The sequence below is a fragment of the Moschus berezovskii genome, chromosome 13 (genome assembly GCF_049115385.1).
Source record: "Moschus berezovskii isolate FMDL1 chromosome 13, NW_MosBer_1.0, whole genome shotgun sequence".
NCBI classification, from domain to species: Eukaryota; Metazoa; Chordata; class Mammalia; order Artiodactyla; family Moschidae; genus Moschus; species Moschus berezovskii.
In genome coordinates, this window is record NC_142472.1 from 42,857,557 (window position 1) to 42,877,425 (window position 19,869).

A 19,869-nucleotide genomic window follows, 5' to 3' on the forward strand; every position below is an offset into this window, starting at 1 on the left:
TAGCATAAAATTCTGGTCTGCCTCAGGTGCTGGATTTTTGGTAATTTTTATTTATTTAGTTTAGTTTCACTATTAGAAGCTATTACTTTGCTGAAGTACAGTTTTTCAATGGTTTGCATAATTAAAAAGATGTTATGAGCATAACTTTCTATTTTTATTGAATTGTTTTAATTTGAAAGGGATTTAAACTGTGCTTGAACATCTTAAAGTATTACATATTTTAAAACGTTAAAAGCTTTAAAGTATGCTTGGAATACATTAAAGTATGTGAATATTTATTATAGGTTTGTTAGGGCTTAATTTGTTGAAGATTTTTTTTTTAATCTACTTTACCAGAAATGTTTACGGCCAAAAAGGCAACTATATTTGATTTATGAACAGATTTTATAAAAAGGAAATGAAACTGAAAAGTGATATTTAGAAGATTCTTTGCACTCTGAATGGCAAAATAATAACAATATGGAATCAAAAATAATATATTTTCTGTTTTTCTTAGCCATGCATTTTACTCATATTTATTTCTCAGTGTAATCAATTCTTATTATATTTTGCATCCCTGTCAGTATAAGGGCAATATCAAAGATACTAAGCTTCTGGGAAGGGAGATGGGAGGGGGGTTCATGATGGGGAACACATGCACACCTGGGGCAGATTCATGTCAATGTATGGCAAAACCAATACAATAATATAAAGTAATTATCCTCCAATTAAAACAAATAAATTTTAAAAAAAGATATGCTCATACTATAAAAAGCATTATTAACATGAATGTGTATTATTCACAGATATTGGCAGACCTAGAAAACCATGCATTATTTAAGAATGATCTGGAATGTCAAAAGCTGATTCTAGAAGCAATGAAGTACCATCTGTTGCCAGAAAGAAGAACTTTAATGCAAAGTCCAAGAACTAAACCTAGAAAATCTACAGTTGGAACTCTGTATGCTGTGGGAGGAATGGATAACAACAAAGGTATTTAGTTCCAGATCTTTAATAATATACACCTGGTATCATACCATAACATGAATTTACTATTGCAATCTGTGTAATACCAACAAACTTCACAGAAACTTAGCTTTATTCATTAAAATTTTAGATTTAGGAAAAAATTATGATGCCTCATTTTTCCTTTTTTTCAATTTGTAGTTGCTGCTTCTGTTTGTTTTTCATCTTTAAATCTTTTATCTCTTTGTATTATGTACAAGATTTCATATGAAATTTAAAAAAAAGATTGAAAACACAAAACGCAGACCAAATGATTTGTTGGATATCTTGAAAAATGTATTTCTATTCTAAGTATATTTATATCATATTCTAGTCTAAGTAAAGTAAAATGTTTATATTTCTAAGTGCAATGTGTCAGCCCTCTGCTTGCTAAGAGTAACGTTTATGAAAAAGAGAGTCTCTGCTTTTGAAGAATTTAGCATCTCTTACAGAAGCCAGCAGGCTTCCCAGGTAGTACAGTGGTAAAGAACCTACCTGCCAATGTAGGACACATAAGAGAAGTGGGTTCCATTCCTGGGTTAGGAAGATCCCTTGAAGGAAAGCATGCAACCCACTCCAATATTCTGCCTGAAGAATCCCAAATCAGAGGAGCTTGGTGGGCTACCATCCATAGGGTTGCAAAAAGTCAGACATGACTGAAGTGACAGCATGGACACACACACAGAAGCTTGAAAAATAGACAATTATCAGTGAGGGTACTGACTGTGGCAGGTATCATTTTCAAGTTTAATTTTCTTTTTTTCCACATGAAATATTTTTTTCCATTTCTTTAAACTGAAGCAAGTACACTTTATAGTAAGTCTTAGATTTGATAAACGGGCAGTGATTTTATAGATGTATATAAAAATTTAAGTTCAAATTTATATTTGCTTTTAAAAAACACTGCATTCTACAGAAAGAATGCTCATATGAAATCAATTCCATTTGTACCTCTACACATATCACTTAAAAATAAAGAAAAAAAAGAACAGTGATAGAAGCAGGCAAGCCTGTGGCTAGGATTAAACAGTAAACATTTAACATCAATATAAAAATCATTATCCCATTAATTAGCCAAAAGATATGGCTAAATTTAAAATTTAACGACTTTAACTACAATTCCCATAGCATAAAGAAGTGTGAGTACAGGGAGTACACTGAGTTAAGCTGTTTCCCATCATCCCCAAACCATCCCTCCAATCCTGGTTCACAAAACCAGTCCCTGGTGCCAAAAAGGCTGGGGATCACTGGTCCAAAGGATTAAAAGAGTGTGATAAAGGGTTTAAAAAACATTTCTGATTATGTCAGAGATAAAACAGAAAAAAAAAAATTGAACCTTTAGGAATTCTTTTTTTTAATATATATATATATATTTTATTGGAAGCTAATTATTTTACAATATTATATTGGTTGGTTTTGCCATACATTGACATGAATCCGCCCTGGGTGTACATGAGTTCCCCCTCCCGAACCCCCCTCCCACCTCCCTCCTCCCCTTATCCTCCCTCTGGGTCATCCTCGCATACCAGCCCAGAGCATCCTGTAACATGCATCGACCCTGAACTGGCGATTCGTTTCACATATGATAATATACATGTTTCAATGCCATACTCCCAAACCATCCCACCCTCACCCTCTCCCAGAGTCCCAAAAACTGTTCTATACATCTGTCTCTTTTGCTGTCTCGTATACAGAGTTATCATTTGCATCTTTCTAAATTCCATATATATGCGTTAGTATATTGCATTGGTGTTTTTCTTTCTGGCTTACTTCACTCTGTATAATAGGCTCCAGTTTAATCCACTTCATTAGAACTGGTTCAAATGCATTCTTTTTAATGGCTGAGTAATGCTCTATTGTGTATATGTACCAAAGCTTTCTTATCCATTCGTCTGCAGATGGACATCTAGGTTGCTTCCATGTCCTGGCTATTATAAACAGTGCTGCAATGAACATTGGAGTACATGTGTCTCTTTCAGTTCTGGTTTCCTCAGTGTGTATGCCCAGGAGTGCGATTGCTGGATCATATGGCAATTCTATTTCCAGTTTTTTGAGGAATCTCCACACTGTTCTCCATAAATGACCCAATCAAAAAATGGGCCAAAGAACTAAACAGACATTTCTCCAAAGAAGACATAAAGATGGCTAACAAACACATGAAAAAATGCTCAACATCCCTCATAATCAGAGAAATGCAAATCAAAACCACAGTGAGATACCATTTCACACTAGTCAGAATGGCTGCTATCCAAAAGACTACATGCAATAAATGCTGGAAAGGGTGTGGAGAGAAGGGAACCCTCTTACACTGTTGGTGGGAATGCAAACTAGGAATTCTTACCATACCCGCAACCCTCTAGGAACTGGATGTTAAATATATCCCATAACTTATATAAAAATCTGACACTTAATACCAAACCTCAGAGAACCTAGTTTTCCTGCTGTAGCAGAAACTTAGAGAAGCCAATGTTTCAAGAGAGTTAAACAACTAGGACAATTTCAAGGTAATCATTGTATGTGCATCGTGCGTTTACTACTTAAAAAGTGTTTTCTACACCTTATTAACTTGTTATCTCTAAATAAGCATTACAATTTTATCTTAAAATTGTGATTTCTTGAAAGATAATGAGGAAAAGGAAATTAAACTGTAAAAAGAGGCAGAGAAATCAAAATAAAAAATTGTAGAAAATTAGAATTTATTTTGCGTGACTAATTTGAAAAATAAAGCAATACAATGATAATGAAACAATATGTTAGAATACAATGATATAGAATACTTAGCGTGTTTTTTGGAATTTTTTACATATTTATATTGTGCCTTATAAAGCTATATAAACATTTCGTTGAGTTCCTCTTCAGTTCCATAATTACTGGGGTTCAGGTGATATTCCATAGCATTGATAAGCTGTGAGTACCCCTGTAGATTTTCTGTTCAGTTCAGTTCAGTTCAGTTCAGTTCAATCGATCAGTCGTGTCCGACTCTCTGCGACCCCATGAATCACAGCACGCCAGGCCTCCCTGTCCATCACCAACTCCCGGAGTTCACTCAAACTCATGTCCACAGAGTCGGTGATGCCATCCAGCCATCTCATTCTCCGTCGTCCCCTTCTCCTCCCGCCCCCAACCTTTCCCAGCATCAGAGTCTTTTCCAGTGAGTCAACTCGTCGTATGAGGTGGCCAAAGTATTGCGGTTTCAGCTTTAGCATCAGTCCTTCCAATGAACACCCAGGATTGATCTCCTTTAGAATGGACTGGTTGGATCTCCTTGCAGTATAAGGGACTCAAGAGTCTTCTCCAACACCACAGTTCAAAAGCATCGATTCTTCGGCGATCAGCTTTCTTTACAGTCCAACTCTCACATCCATACATGACCACGGGAAAAACCATTGCCTTGACTAGACGGACCTTGGTTGGCAAAGTAATGTCTCTGCTTTTTAATATGCTATCAAGGTTGGTCATAACTTTCCTTCCAAGGAGCAAGCGTCTTTTAATTTCATGGCTGCAATCAGTATCTGCAGTGATTTTGGAGCCCCAAAAAATAAAGTCTGACACTGTTTCCACTGTTTTTCCATCTATTTCCCATGAAGTGATGAGATTTTCTGTAGACATTGCAAAAATTCAGAGCATTTTTCTCTCCTTTCCCTTTCTTTCTTCTTATATTCACATGGAAGTACATGCATCCTACAATGACGCATTTTCCTGCACATTTATTTTGTTCCAGGCTCTGTGTTAAGAACTTGTGTACCATGTTGGACATTTTGAATTACTACCCCTACCTCATGGGCTTCTTGTATTGCGTTACTGGTAAAGAACCCACCTACCAATACAGGAGACACAAGAGAGGCAGGTTCCATCCTTGGGTTGGGAAGTTCCCTTGAAGGAGGAAATGACAACCCAGTCCAGTATTCTTGCCTGGAGAATCCCATGGACAGAGGAGCCTGATGGATTGATAGTCCATGGGGTCTCACAGAGTCAGACAAAACTGAAGTGACTGAGCATGCACACATGCACCCCTACCTTACAGAGCTTCCAAGTCAATCTGGGAAAGTGAACAGTAAAAAAAATATTTGTGAATAAAATGAGCTTGAGAAGAATTAATTTGTGAGTACAATATCTATAATGCCTGGGTGCTAACCTAGTCTAGTCTAGGAAAGTGAAGATGTACAGAGAAAGTGTTCATTGTTGCTGTTCTTAGCTGAAATCTAAAGGATACTTAGACATTAGCTTAGCACATTATTAGAATGGTAGGGTAGGTGTGGTGGCAAATTCCAGACTAGAGATACGTCAGATGTGAAGATTTACAGCTAAAGAAGCATGACATCTTCAAAACCAAAGAGAAATCCTTTCTGGCTGAAATATAGCCAGTAGAGAAGTAAAACCAGCATGGTAGTGAAGGAAAGGCACAGTGCACTTCAGCGAAAGGCTCAGCAAGATAGATTCTGATTTGAAATCTAGACATCATCAAAAGTAAGTGATGTTCTAAGTGAAGAAAGCAGTCTTTGTAATCAGATGACTATTTAAATCCAGGAGTATCACTTAAAATCTTGGTCTAATTTACTCTTTCTCAATACTATACCGTGTTTCTGTAGCAACTACAGTGATTAAATGTAAAGAGGTGAAATACAAGGCATTCCAAGATGTTTGATTAGCGCCAAAGAGGACATCAGAGAACTCTGTAGCAAACTGTGCTGACATTCCTCATCACATTACAGACTAAGGTCAAACCATCTAGGAAATTTGGGAGCATAGACTATAGGGATTCTATGACTTAATAGTTATGTGACACACAAGTGAAGATAGGACAACAAAGTATTCATATAATGACATTTATATGAATAGCATTATGCATTGGGCTTCCCTTGTGGCTCAGCTGATAAAGAATCACCTGCAATGCAGGAAACCTGGGTTTGATCCCCGGGTTGGGAAGATCCCCTGGAGAAGGGAAAGGCTACCAACTCCAGTATTCTTGCCTTGAGAATTCTAGGAGAAAGCTCCAGAAGCTGGTGATGGACATAGGGTTTCAGTCCATGGGATCACAAAGAGTTGGACAGGACTTAGCGACTTTCACTTTCAAATGCCTTTTGCACCAATACAAGCAACATTCAAGAATTGGAAATCACATGATTCATTTGAGAGAAAAGAATCAAGACATAAATGAAGTTAGCAGTATGTCTTAGAAAGTATGATTGATTCACTGCCATAACTGAAATATACTGAAAAATATATCTTAAAAAATATAATTTAGAGCATGCGAAAGTGAAAATATTAGTCACTCATTTGTGTTGCACTCTTTGCGACCCCATGGACTATAGCCTGCCAGGCTCCTCTGTTCGTGGAATTCTCTAGGCAAGAATACTGGAGTGGGTAGCCATTCAATCGTCCAGGGGATCTTCTTGACCCAGGGATAGATCCAGCATTATAGTCAGATTCTTTACCGTCTGAGCCAGCAGGGAAGCCTAATTTAGAGCATATTTCAGTTCAGTCATTCAGCCATGTTCAACTCTTTGAGACTCCATGGACTGCAGCATGCCAGGCTTCCCTGTCCATCACCAATTTCCTGAGCTTGTTCAAACTCATGTCCACTGAGTCAGTGATATCATCCAATAATAATAATGAGACTGAATTTTTCTTTTTTCTTTTTGTATTTTGAATTCTTCATGTATTTATTCATCAAATGTAATGATGAAGACTGACATTAGTTTCCTATTTTTTCAATTATTACATATTTTTATTTTAATTTCTTGAACTAATTGCCTACAGTATATGGTATAAAATTCAATAGAAATAACTTATGAGGTGCTTTACTCATTTTGTGCATTTTATAAGGAATAATTTAAGTATCTTCCAAGTTTTCTATAAACATCTAGTAGGTAGCATAGCATACCTAACAATTTCTGTGCAAATGATGAATATCATATATGAGAACAAAAGCAGGCTATGGAAAACCTTGTGTTCTTTCAGAGATAACTTATTTTCTTTTTGACAGACACTTAGGTAATATCAAAATACCGTCTTCCAAACAAGCATTGAGTGATTTGAGACTATGATGTAATATCTGTGAGGGCTTCCCTATTTCTGATTTGCCTTCATTATTTACAGAAAGGTCATTAGTCTTTGGCCTGTTCTGTGTGCCATTTTATTTTCACCTCAGAAGAACCAGTTCTATCTAATTTTTAGCATCTTAGCTTCCATTTTCTGCCTGAATTTCCATCTTTCCTTGTGTATCTTCAGTTCAGCTCAGTCACTCAGTCGTGTCCGACTCTTTGTGACCCCATGAATCACAGCATGCCAGGCCTCCCTGTCCATCACCAACTCCCAGAGTTCACCCAAACTCATATGCATCGAGTCAGTGATGCCATCCAGCCATCTCATCCTCTGTCATCCCCTTCTCCTCCTTAGCAAATGCCCAGAAGACAAGCAATGATGGCTTGTCATTCTTTTCTCTGAGTCTAAAATCTTGACTACTTTGGTTGCCCTGGACTACAGTTAGTGTCTCCCAGCCACATGAGGGCTCCGCTCGTGGCTCAGTGGTAAAGAATCCAACTGCCAATTCAGAAGATCCTCTGGAGAAGGAAATGGCAACCACTCCAGTATTCTTGTCTGGGACTCCCATGGACAGAGAAACCTGCTAGGCTATAGTCCGTGCAGTCACAAAAAGTCAGACACAACTTAGCAACTAAACAGCTAGAACAACAGCCCCCCAAGGTTGCCAAGAACCCGGGGCCAGTAAGTACTTCAAGGGCTCTCAATTAAATAGCACTGCCTCTGAATTAGTCACTTCTGATGTGGCTTAATGGTAACTAATCTGTCTGTAATGAAGGAGAACATGGTTTTATGTGCTGGAGGAGGGCATGGAAACTCACTCTAGTACCCTTGCCTCGAGAATACAATGGATAGAGGAGACTAGCATGCTGCAGTCCATAGTGTTGCACAGAGTTAGACATGACTGAAGCAACTAAGCAGCAGCAGCCGGGGGGGGGGGGAGGGGGCGCAGGCAGGGGGGAATGGCAAAGAATGTTAGACTCAATTCAGTTCACATCCCTTCTATTTTGGATTTGTCCTAAGTGTTAACAATCATTTTTAGTCTCTAATTTCAAATCCTGGAAGATGATGCTGTGAAAATGCTGCACTCAATATGCCAGCAAATTTGGAAAACTCAGCAGTAGACACAGGACTGGAAAGGGCAGTTTTCATTACAGTCCCAAAGAAAGGCAATGCCAAAGAATGTTCAAACTACCACACAATTTCACTCATCTCACACGCTAGTAAAGTGATGCTCAAAATTCTCCAAGCCAGGCTTCAGCAATACGTGAACCATGAACTTCCAGATGCTCAAGCTGGTTTCAGAAAAGGCAGAGGAACCAGAAATCAAATTGCCAACATCCACTGGAATATGGAAAAAGCAAGAGAGTTCCAGAAAAACATTTATTTCTGCTTTACTGACTATGCCAAAACCTTTGATGTGTGAATCACAATAAACTGTGGAAAATTCTGAAAGAGATGGGAATACCAGACCACCTGACCTACCTCTTGAGAAGCCTGTATGAAGGTCTGGTAGCAACAGTTAGAACTGGTCATGGAACAACAGACTAGCTCCAAATAGGAAAAGGAGTACATCAAGGCTGTATATTGTCACCCTGCTTATTTAACTTATATGCAAAAAGTGAAAAAAAAAAAGAACTTATATGCAGAGTACATCATGAGGAACGCTGGGCTGGAAGAAGCACAAGCTGGAATCAAGATTGCTGGGAGAAATATCAGTAACCTCAGATATGCAGATGACACCACCCTTATGGCAGAAGGTGAAGAAGAACTAAAAAGCCTCTTGATGAAAGTGAAAGAGGAGAGTGAAAAAGTTGGTTTGAAGCTCAACATTCAGAAAACTAAGATCATGGCATCTGGTCCCATCACTTCATGGGAAATAGTTGGGGAAACAGTGGAAACAGTGTCAGACTTTATATTTTTGGGCTCCAAAATCACTGCAGATGCTGATTGCAGACATGAAATTAAAAGACGCTTACTCCTTGGAAGAAAAGTTATGACCAACCTAGGTAGCATATTAAAAAGCAGAGACATTACTTTGCCAACCAAGGTCCGTCTAGTCAAGGCTATGGTTTTTCCCGTGGTCATGTATGGATGTGAGAGTTGGACTGTGAAGAAAGCTGATCGCCGAAGAATTGATGCTTTTGAACTGTGGTGTTGGAGAAGACTCTTGAGAGTCCGCTGGACTGCAGGGAGATCCAACCAGTCCATTCTAAAGCAGATCAATCCTGGGTGTTCATTGGAAGGACTGATGCTAAAGCTGAAACTCCAATCCTTTGGCCACCTCATGCGACGAGTTGACTCACTGGAAAAGACTCTGATGCCGGGAGGGATTGGGGGCAGGAAGAGAAGGGGACGACAGAGAATGAGATGGTTGGATGGCATCACTGACTGGATGGCCATGAGTTTGAGTGAACCCCGGGAGTTGGTGATGGACAGGGAGGCCTGGCGTGCTGTGATTCATGGGGTTGCAAAGAGTCGGACACAACTGAGCGACTGAACTGAACTGAACTGAACTGAATGCATTTAAACAGCTAAATTTTTTTGTTTGAAGACTCTTGACTCATAGTTACTTTTGTGGAGATAGTTCATCTGATACAAACTAAAGCATCATAGTTAGCAGCAGAGGCCCTTGCAAATTTGACTTGATGATTTCACATGGTGCTTTTCTGGAACTTCTCTTTGAATTTTTTTGAGATATATATGATAATGTTGATGTTCCCATCTTACTTTTTTTCTTTTTTAATTTCATCTATTATTACTTTTAATAGTTCATAGGTTTATTTTATATTCTTTAGCTAGTAACTAACTTCTAAAAGCTTGAGAGTCAAAGTCCATTGATTGTTATTTCTCACATTTATATCAGTGTTAAACCTTGATTGTTGGGTAAGATTATTTTGAAGTTGTAGTCAATTTCATTACTCTGTGGAGTTTTCAGAGTCCTAATTGGAGATGTATTCACCTGAATACAGATGAAAACTGAGAAATACCAGAAATTGAGTTTACACTGGAAGAGTACAGTTATTGCAATTTGGAAAATGCAATCTCTAGGAAACTATAAGCTAGCCCATTAAGGGTTTGGAGTGGGCTGTATTTATGGGTAAGTAGTGGAGAAGGAAATGGCAACCCACTCCAGTGTTCTTGCCTGGAGAATCCCAGGGACGGGGGAGCCTGGTGGGTTGCCGTCTATGGGGTCACACAGAGTTGGACACGACTGAAGCGACTTAGCATCAGCAGCAGCAGCAGTGCAAAGAGGGCAGGCTCCAGCCAGAGTCCAAGAAGTTAGTTTAGTGTCTTGAGGATAGTAAGAGATTCTTGGAAGATGGTCACCAGTAAATTTGGGGTTTTAAATCAGGCATTTTTAGAAATGAGTCTCTGAGTTCTTGTGTCATCTCTCTGAAGGTGCATGCATTGAGATTCTCCATTTCATATTTTCTGGTTCCATTTTAGATTAAAATCCTTTCACACTTTCCTCCAGCATGCATGAGTCAGCTTCAACCAAGAACTCTGACTCAGTTCTTGAGTCTCATTAGTTCAGTTCAGTTGCTCAGTCATGTCCAACTCTTTGCGACCCCATGGACTGCAGCACGTCCATCACCAATTCCTGGAGCTTGCTCAAAGTCATCCCATCCAACCGTCTCATTCTCTGTCGTCCCCTTCTCCTGCCTACAATCTTTCCCAGCATCAGAGTCTTTTCCAATATGTCAGTTCTTTACATCACATGGCCACAGTATTTGAGCTTCAGCTTCAGTCCTTCCAGTGAATATGCAGGACTGATTTCATTTAGGATTAACTGGTCTGATATCCATGCAGTCTGAGGAATTCTCAAGAGTCTTCTCCAACACCACAGTTCAAAAGCACCAGTTCTTCAGCGCTCAGCTTTCATTATCCATACTCTTTATCCAACTATCCAGCTTTCTTTATCCCATTCTCACATCGATATGTGACTACTGGAAAAATCATAGCTTGAAATAGATGGACCTAGGCTTGATGCGAAATCTCTGGATCATTCATCCCGCCTCCTCACGTTAGGCCCAAAGCAAATGTTTTAGATCCTATCATAGGTGTAGACATCTGCTCCAAGGAAATGCAGGCTTTTGTACTGAGCAATATCTATGCCAGGTTTCACCTCACTGTTCTTCAATTATTCAACTCCAGATTTTCTTGGAGATTTTTCCTTGCATTTAAGTTCAGTAAAACAAAAACTGCATTCCAATTTGCCCAGATTTACTGGTATTTTAATTAGAGGGCACTCTGGCACCTCTTCTATTCTCTAACAATCAGAGTCTTTCTTTTTCTTTTGTATCTTTTTTTTTTTTTTGCTAAATTTTTTTTATTTAAATTTTTTAATTTAAATAAATTAAAAAAATTTTATTTTGTATTGGTGCATAGCCAATTAACAATGTTGTGATAGTTTCAGGTGAACAGCGAAGGATACGTGTATCCTTTCTCCCGCAAACTGCCCTCTCATCTAGGCTGGCATGTAACACTGAGCAGAGTTCCATGTTATAGATTCTTTTGTACCTTGATTTTTTCTCCATTTAGATTGTTTTACTTGTTTTATGTCCTGTACTTTGTGGAGAAAAAGGATTTTATTTAGAATTAAGCTATTAGCAAACCTGACATTTACCCACTTTTTACATGTTTACAAAGTTAACATTGTTAGATAACAAAGTTAGGTAGCTTCTGGGTATTCAGAAATTTAATAATACATATTCACATGTAACTTTCACATCTCTAAAATGAAGATAATAATTCTACCTCAAAGTATTAAATTTTATCAGGTAATAAATTAGAACAGTTCTCATTAAAATGTAGATGATGACTCAACCGTTTGAATCCTTAATTATTCTTCCTATAGCAAATGCAATTCAAATTCATGTCTGAGCTTAAATAGAAATTGATACATATCTTTGATCTGAGGAATTGTTAGCAAAAATTCAGAACTGTAAGTATAAATTCAAGAGTATATACATTCTAATATAATAGATTAATTTCCTTTTCAAAATTATAAGCAACTTGGAGACAGGAACCTTACATTTCTAACATCAGAAAGCATTGTTTAAATTTAGAGTAGGCTTTCAGTAAATGTCTGCCATACTTAAATTACAACCTATTTAACTAATATTAGTAAATATCCAAAATGAAAACTCATATGTATATACATATATATACTATTTGTCAACATAAACTTTGTATAACTATGAAATTTTCCTTTATTTATAAATTTTGGGAGAATTTTAAAGGCAAAGTATAAATAAAACTTGCCATTTCGTGAATAATTTTCCCCAAAAGATCCTTCAATTATTGTGATAAAGATTCAACAATTACTGTGAATCTGTTATTTATCCTATGTAACTGTTTGAGAATGATAAAATTATTTCATCAATGACATATATATATATTGATTTAAGTGTAGTTGATATTATGTTAAAATGGCATATTATGTTAGTTTCAGGTTACAGCATAGTAATTTTGTAATACATTAAACACATTGTGAAATGACAACAGTAACTCTAGTAACCATTTATAATCATCTAATAATATTATAGGATTATTGTCTAAGTTCCTTATGTAGTATAGTATATCCCTGTGACATTTATCACAAGAAATTTACTGCTTTTAAGCCTCCTCACATATTTTGCCCAACCCTCCATTGCCTTCCCTTCTGGCAACCAGCTGTTTGTTATCTTTATGAGTCTGTTTATGTTTTATTTGTTCATTTGATTTTTCTTTAGATTAAGCATTTAAGTGAAATCATACCATATGTGTCTTTCTCTATTTGATTTATTTCACTTAGCACATTGTCCTCTACATCCATCAATGTTTTTGAAGTGGCATGATTTCATTTATCATGACTAAGTATTATTTCGTTGTATATGTATACCACATTTTTGTATTCATTCATCTATCTATGGACACTTCAATTGTTTCCATATTTTGGCTATTGTAGATAATGTTACAATGAACAGAGGAATGCATGTATCTTTTTTATTTAGTGTTTTTGTTTTCTTCAGGTAAATATCAAGTTTTATTTTCTTCAGGTAAATACCAAGAAATGAAACTCTCAGATAATAAGAAAGTTCTATTTTTAACTTTTTAAGGAAGCTTCATAGTGTTTTTCATTGTAGCTGCACTTGTTTACATTTCCCAGAACACTGCACAAAGATTCTTTTTCCTCTATACCCTCACCAATATGTGTTATTTATTGTCTTTTAAATGACAGCCATTCTGACAGGTGTAAGATGATAGCACACTGATTCTGATTTGCATTTCCTGGGTCACAAAGAGTCAGACACGACTGAGCAACTGAACTGAACTGAACTGATGATGTTGAACATTGTCTCATGTGTCTCCTGGCCATTAATATATTTTACTCAAAAACATATTTATTTAGGTCCTCTGCATATTATTTAATAAGATATATGTTTTTGATATTGAGCTTTATGTTTTGTTCCTATAGTTTGGATTTTAACTCCTTGTTCAATATATTGTTGTTTAGTCTCTAAGTTGTGCCTGACTTTTTGTGTCTCCATGGATTGTAACTTGCTAGGCTCTTCTGTCCATGGGCTTTACCAGACAAGAATACTGGAGCGGGTTGCCATTACCTTCTCCAGGGGATCTTTCCAACCCAGGGATCTAACCTGCATCTTTTGAATCGCAGGCAGATTCTTTACTCCTGATCTACTGGGTAAGACCCTTTATTGAATATATCATTTGCAAATATCATCTCTCATTCAATAGGTTATTTTTTTATTTTCTTGATAGTTTTCTTCCCTGTGCAAAAGCTTGCAAAGTATTTTCACTTTGATGTAATCCTTTTTGTTTATTTTCATTTCAGTTTCCTTTGCCTGAAGATATATGTATATATATGGGCTTCCCTTGTGGCTCAGCTGGTAAAGAATCTGCCTTCAATGCAGGAGACCTGGGTTCGATCCCTGGGTTGGGAAAATCCCTTGAGAAGGAAAAGGCTACCCAATCCAGTATTCTGGCCTGGAGCATTCCATGGACTTTATAGTCCACGGGGTCACAAAGAGTTTGATATGACTGAGTGACTTTCACTTCACTTTATACATATATATATAGACATATAGATAGATAGAGATATAATCTTGCTAACATTGATGTGTGCAAGAATACTGCCCATGTTTTCTTCTAGGATTTTATGGTTTCAGGTTTCACATATAGGTTAAGTCTGTAATCGATTTTCAGTTTTTTTGTATATGGTGTAAGAAAGTGACCCAGTTTGACTCTTTTGCATATAGCTGTCCAGTTTCCTCAAACATTTATTGAAGAGGTTGTCTTTTCCACATGTTATATTCTTGCTTACTTTGCTATAGATTAACTAAGCATATATATGTAAGCTTATTTCTGGAATTTCTACTCTGTTCCATTGATCTATGTTTCTGTTTTTATGCCGGCACCATGCTATTTTCATGGCTATAACTTTGTAGTATAATTTGAAATCAAAGCCCATAATACTACAGGCTTGTTTTTCTTTCTCAAGATTATTTTGGTTATTTGAAATTTTAGGTTTACTTACTCTAGTTCTGTGAAAAATGCTATTGGTATTTTGGTGGAGATGTCATTGAGTCCATAGATTGCTTTGGGTAGTAAGGACATTTTAACTATATTAATTATTCCAGTTCATGAGCACAGTATATCTTTACATTTTTTGTATTGTTTTCAATTTCATAAGTGGCTTACAGTTACCATAGTACAGGTCTTTTACTTTTTTGGTTAAACTTTTTTCTAGATATTTTATTCTTTTTGATTCAATTGTAAATGGAGTTGTTTTATTTATTTATCTTTATGATACAAAATTATTAGTGCATAGAAACACTACATATTTCTGTACATTAATTTTATATCCTGCTACTTTAATGAATTCATAAGTTCTAATATTTTCAGTGAACTCTTTAGGTTTTTTGAATTATAGTGTCATGTCATCTGTAAACAGTGACAGTTTTGCTTCCTTTCCATTTTAATACCTTTTATTTCTTTTTTCTTGTGTGACTGACATGGCTAGGACTTTCAATAATATGTTTAATAGAAGTGGCAAGAGTGGGCATCCTTATCTTCCCGTTATTAGAGGAAATACTTTCAGTTTTGCATCATTTAGTATGGTGTTTCTATGATATTGTCATATATAACTTTTATCATGTTCAGTTATGTTCCCTCCACACCCATTTTATTGAGAGTTTTTTTTATCTTGGAAGAATGTTGACTTGGTCAAAAGCTTTTCCTGCATCTATTGAGATGACTATATAATTTTGTTTTCATATAAGTTCATCTCTGGGACTCTCTGTGCTTCCTGGATGTGGATATCTGTTTCCTTCACCAGTTCAGGGTTGCTTTCATCATTATTCGTTCTGATAGTAATTTTTTGTCCCTCTTTTTTTTTTGTCTCCTTCTAAGAAGCTTGTAATACTAATGTTAGTATGCATGGTGTTGTCTCAGAAGTCCCCTAAGCTAGTCTCATCTTTGGGTTTCTTTTTTCTTTTCCACTAGCCTGTCTTCCAGATTATTGATCCATTCTTCTATATAATTTAATCTGCTGTTGATTTTCTCTGTGTATTTTTTCATTCAGTTCATATATTCTTCAGTTCTAAGTGGTTCTTTTTTATGCTTCTATAAATTTTGTGAGGTTTTCACTGTGTTCCTTCATCTTCTCCTCCGCTCTGTGAGCATTTTCATGACCACTAATTTAAGCAATAACATTTTTTCTAGAATGTTGCTTATCTCCATTTTATTTAGCTTCCCCCCCGCCCCGAGGTTTTCTGTTTTTCTTTCATTTGCAACATATTCCTTTGTCTCGTTTTGTCTAACTCTTGGCGTTCGTTTCTATGTATTAGGTAGATCAGTTATATCTTCTGGTCTTGAAATAGTGGTTTTGAGTAAAGATGTCCTACTGCACCCCATAGCACTGTCCTGCCTCAATGCCAAAGCCAAGTGCTACAGGATTTCCCCCTATGTGGGGTGCATGTGCCCTCCTATTGTGGCTGGGCTGTTATTTCTATGGGTACAGCTAGTGTGTAGGCCTGGCCCCCATGCATCTAGCTGGAAGGTCTGGCCACAAGTTTTGCATGTATTCTGTTGTATGTGACTGACTCCTGGTGTGAGCACCCCTTTACGGAAACACCAGTGCTGGTCAAGGGCATCTGGCAGGTCTAGCTCTACTGCCAGTCAAGTGTACCTGCCTGGACTGGTGGTCCAAGGAGCTACTTTAGATGGTGTCTGCTGCCAATTGAAGGTGGCTGTTAATAGGTAGGTAGCTACTTTGGAGGGGCACAGGCTTCATCATGTCCACAGGTGAACTTACCTCGGTGGGTTGCTGAGCTAGTAAGTTACACGGCAAGAGTCATAAATGGCACTGAGTAACTAAGTAGAGGAGGATAAGAAGAAAAAAAAAAAAAAAAACTACTGGCACTTGCCACTCCTCCATACCCAGAGAAGGTTTCAACAGATCCCAGTCTCTCAGATACACACCTTAAATCATCTTAAAATTAATCAATGGATTTCTTCATTATGAAACAGGTACTTTTTTTCTGCATTGAACTTCAGAACAAAAGAGTTTTTCATGTTGCTTTAAGAGCAAATTCTTGGTTTCCTATAGCCCCCTGGCTACCCTGGACATAAGCTTGCTTATTTTCAAAGTCAGACTTTGCGCCAGCTTGTCTTCCCAAGCAGGTTCCCAGGCCTCAGAAGATTCATGTAAGGTTTAAAACCTTTGCTTTCCAGGGATGTCTACCAAAGCTGTGATGTACCTTCCACCCCTGGTTTCCAGTGTCTGGAGTCCCGGCCAGACTATATGTGTACCCCTCCGCCCATTTCAACGTGGCTTCTTTTTATCCTTAGTCGTTAAAAAAAAAAAGTGTTTCTGCTAGTTTTCCTGCCATTCTGAGTTAGTTGCTGTATGTGTAGTTGTAATTTTAGTGTTTTTGTGGGAGGAGGGGAACCTAGGATCTTTTCATTCTGCCGTCTTGCCCCCTCCAAGAGCATTACTTTAAATACCAGCTTCCAACCACCACTATATAAAAAATGTCATTTACATTGTATAGCAGATTTTATTTGAGAACATTTTGGTTTTGATAGAGGTTAACAACATTCGTCTGTTTTTTTCTCTGACCTAAAACCTATTCATGATGAGACGTACACATAGTGACTTTTTAAAGATAAATCCTCCCACCTAAGGACACCTTATCTTCGACAAAGGAGGCAAGAATATAAAATGGAGAAAAGACAGTCTCTTTAACAAGTGGTACTGGGAAAACTGGTCAGCCACTTGTAAAAGAATGAAACTAGAACACTTCCTAACACCATACACCAAAATAAACTCAAAATGGATTAGAGAGCTAAATGTTAGACCAGATTCTATAAAACTCCTAGAGGAGAATGTAGGCAAAACACTCTCCGACATAAATCACAGCAGGATCCTCCAAGACCCACCTCTCAGAATATTGGAAATAAAAGCAAAAATAAACAAATGGGACCTAATTAAAATCAAAAGCTTCTGCACAGCAAAGGAAACTATAAGCAAGGTGAAAAGACAGCCTTCAGAATGGGAGAAAATAATAGCAAATGAAGCAACTGATAAAGGATTAATCTCCAAAATATACAAGCAGCTCCTGCAGCTCAATTCCAGAAAAATAAATGACCCAATCAAAAAATGGGCCAAAGAACTAAACAGACATTTCTCCAAAGAAGACATAAAGATGGCTAACAAACATATGAAAAATGCTCAACATCCCTAATAATCAGAGAAATGCAAATCAAAACCACAATGAGATACCATTTCACACCTGTCAGAATGGCTGCTATCCAAAAGTCTACATGCAATAAATGCTGGAGAGGGTGTGGAGAGAAGGGAACCCTCTTACACTGTTGGTGGGAATGCAAACTAGTTCAGCCACTATGGAGAACAGTGTGGAGATTCCTCAAAAAACTGGAAATAGAACTGCCATATGATCCAGCAATCGCACTCCTGGGCATACACACCAAGGAAACCAGAATTGAAAGACACATGCACTCCAATGTTCATTGCAGCACTGTTTATAATAGCCAGGACATGGAAGCAACCTAGATGTCCATCTGCAGATGAATGGATAAAAAAGCTTTGGTACATATACACAATGGAGTGTTTTTCAGCCATCAAAAAGAATGCATTTGAATCAGTGTTAATGAGGTGGATGAAATTGGAGTCTATTATACAGAGTGAAGTAAACCAGAAAGAAATACATCAATACAGTATACTAACGCATATATATGGAATTTAGAAAGATGGTAACCTTAACCCTGTATATGAGACTGCAAAAGAGACATAGGTATATAGAACAGTCTTTGGGACTCTGTGGGAGAGGGTGAAAGTGGGATGATTGGGGACAACGGCATTATAGCATGTATATTATCATATGTGACCAGTTCAGGTTAGACGCATGATACAGGATGCTTGGGGCTGGTGCACTGGGATGACCTGGAGGGAGGATATGGGGAAGAGGGAGGTGGGAGGGGGGGTTCAAGAAAGGGAACACATGTACACCCGGGGCGGATTCATGTCAATGTATGGCAAAACCAACCAATATATTAATGTAAGGTAATTTGCCTCCAATAAAATAAATTTTAAAAATAAATAAATAAACTGTAAAAAATCATTTACAAATAAAAAAATAAAATAAAATATCAGCATAAAATTCTGACATATATTTAATTACTAATATGTGATTTTTAGTTATAATTTTATAGAAGTTTGGACTAGTTCTCTAGTGTACAGGATAAACAAATAATCCCAGACAGGTAAATAAACTTTTGATTTTTAAGAAACAGGAAAGGATCAATAATTGTAAAAATTAGAAAATGCTCTATTATATTTATTTCTCTTTCATGTTTTGTAAATTACTTTTATGCATTCAAAATTATAAATATTTTTAAAATTTTCCCCTAATTTAAATTCTCTATTTGATCAATTTCTCATGAGCTTTACCTCTTTATAACATATCTTTGAAACATAACAGGCATTGTATTAAAATTCAGAATATATTTTCAAATTTTATTTTTAGGATAGTCATGAAAAACTATTAAATTAGTACTTTTAAGTGCTCATAAAATGTATATACTTAAATCTCCATAAAACATATATATTTGAATACAGATTATTAAACTCACATTCAGGACATTTTTTTAAAAATAAAAACCTTATTTACATGTTTTAAAACAGCCTTTTTTAAGTTCAGTTTTCATGTGTATATTATTTCCTCAAAGAACAAATTAGCCATATGAAGAAAGCAACTTTTAGGCATAAAATATATAAACCCTAGTTTTATGAGCTTATTTCTAAGCTAAAATACATAGTATAATTATTAAATAAAAGTTCTATAGCTCAACATGAGGTCATATTTCCTGCTATAAAAATGCTATTAATATCTCAAATATATCCTATAAGCAATATTTCATTTTAATTTGGCTTCAAACTTTAGTCATTAGAATCACTCTGCCCTCTATATTTAATCAGCTATCAGGGATTGTCTGATTTACATCAGCATTTCTAGTACTTTGGTTGAAGCTTTATTATCTTATGCCTTTTTTTATATAACACATGTAAATGCATGTGTTTATCAAATGGATCATTTTTTTCTGACAAAACATTAATAAACCAGATAATGATCTCCTTACCTCCAGTTTCTCTCCAATCCTTCTCATTCAGCTCATTATTTTCAAATTAATTTATCATAGCTTTTTACATGATCTTTAAGATACAAAGATATAAATAAAATTATAAAATAAAAACCTTCATTAGGCCCTCATCTCCCAGGTAGAACTTAATATTCTTCACAAGTGCAATATCTT

The 19,869-nt window shown here is 36.6% G+C and overlaps 1 protein-coding gene across 2 annotated transcripts in view; it reads left to right on the plus strand.

Annotated features, from left to right (window-relative positions):
* KLHL1 (kelch like family member 1) overlaps window positions 1–19,869 on the plus strand; it is a 525,596-nt gene that overhangs the window by 357,704 nt on the left and 148,023 nt on the right. For both annotated transcript variants that reach the window (XM_055426442.2, XM_088842848.1), the window contains one exon: window positions 786–972. In XM_055426442.2, the coding sequence (XP_055282417.2) occupies window positions 786–972 (187 nt within the window). The remainder of the gene's footprint in view (window positions 1–785; window positions 973–19,869) is intronic.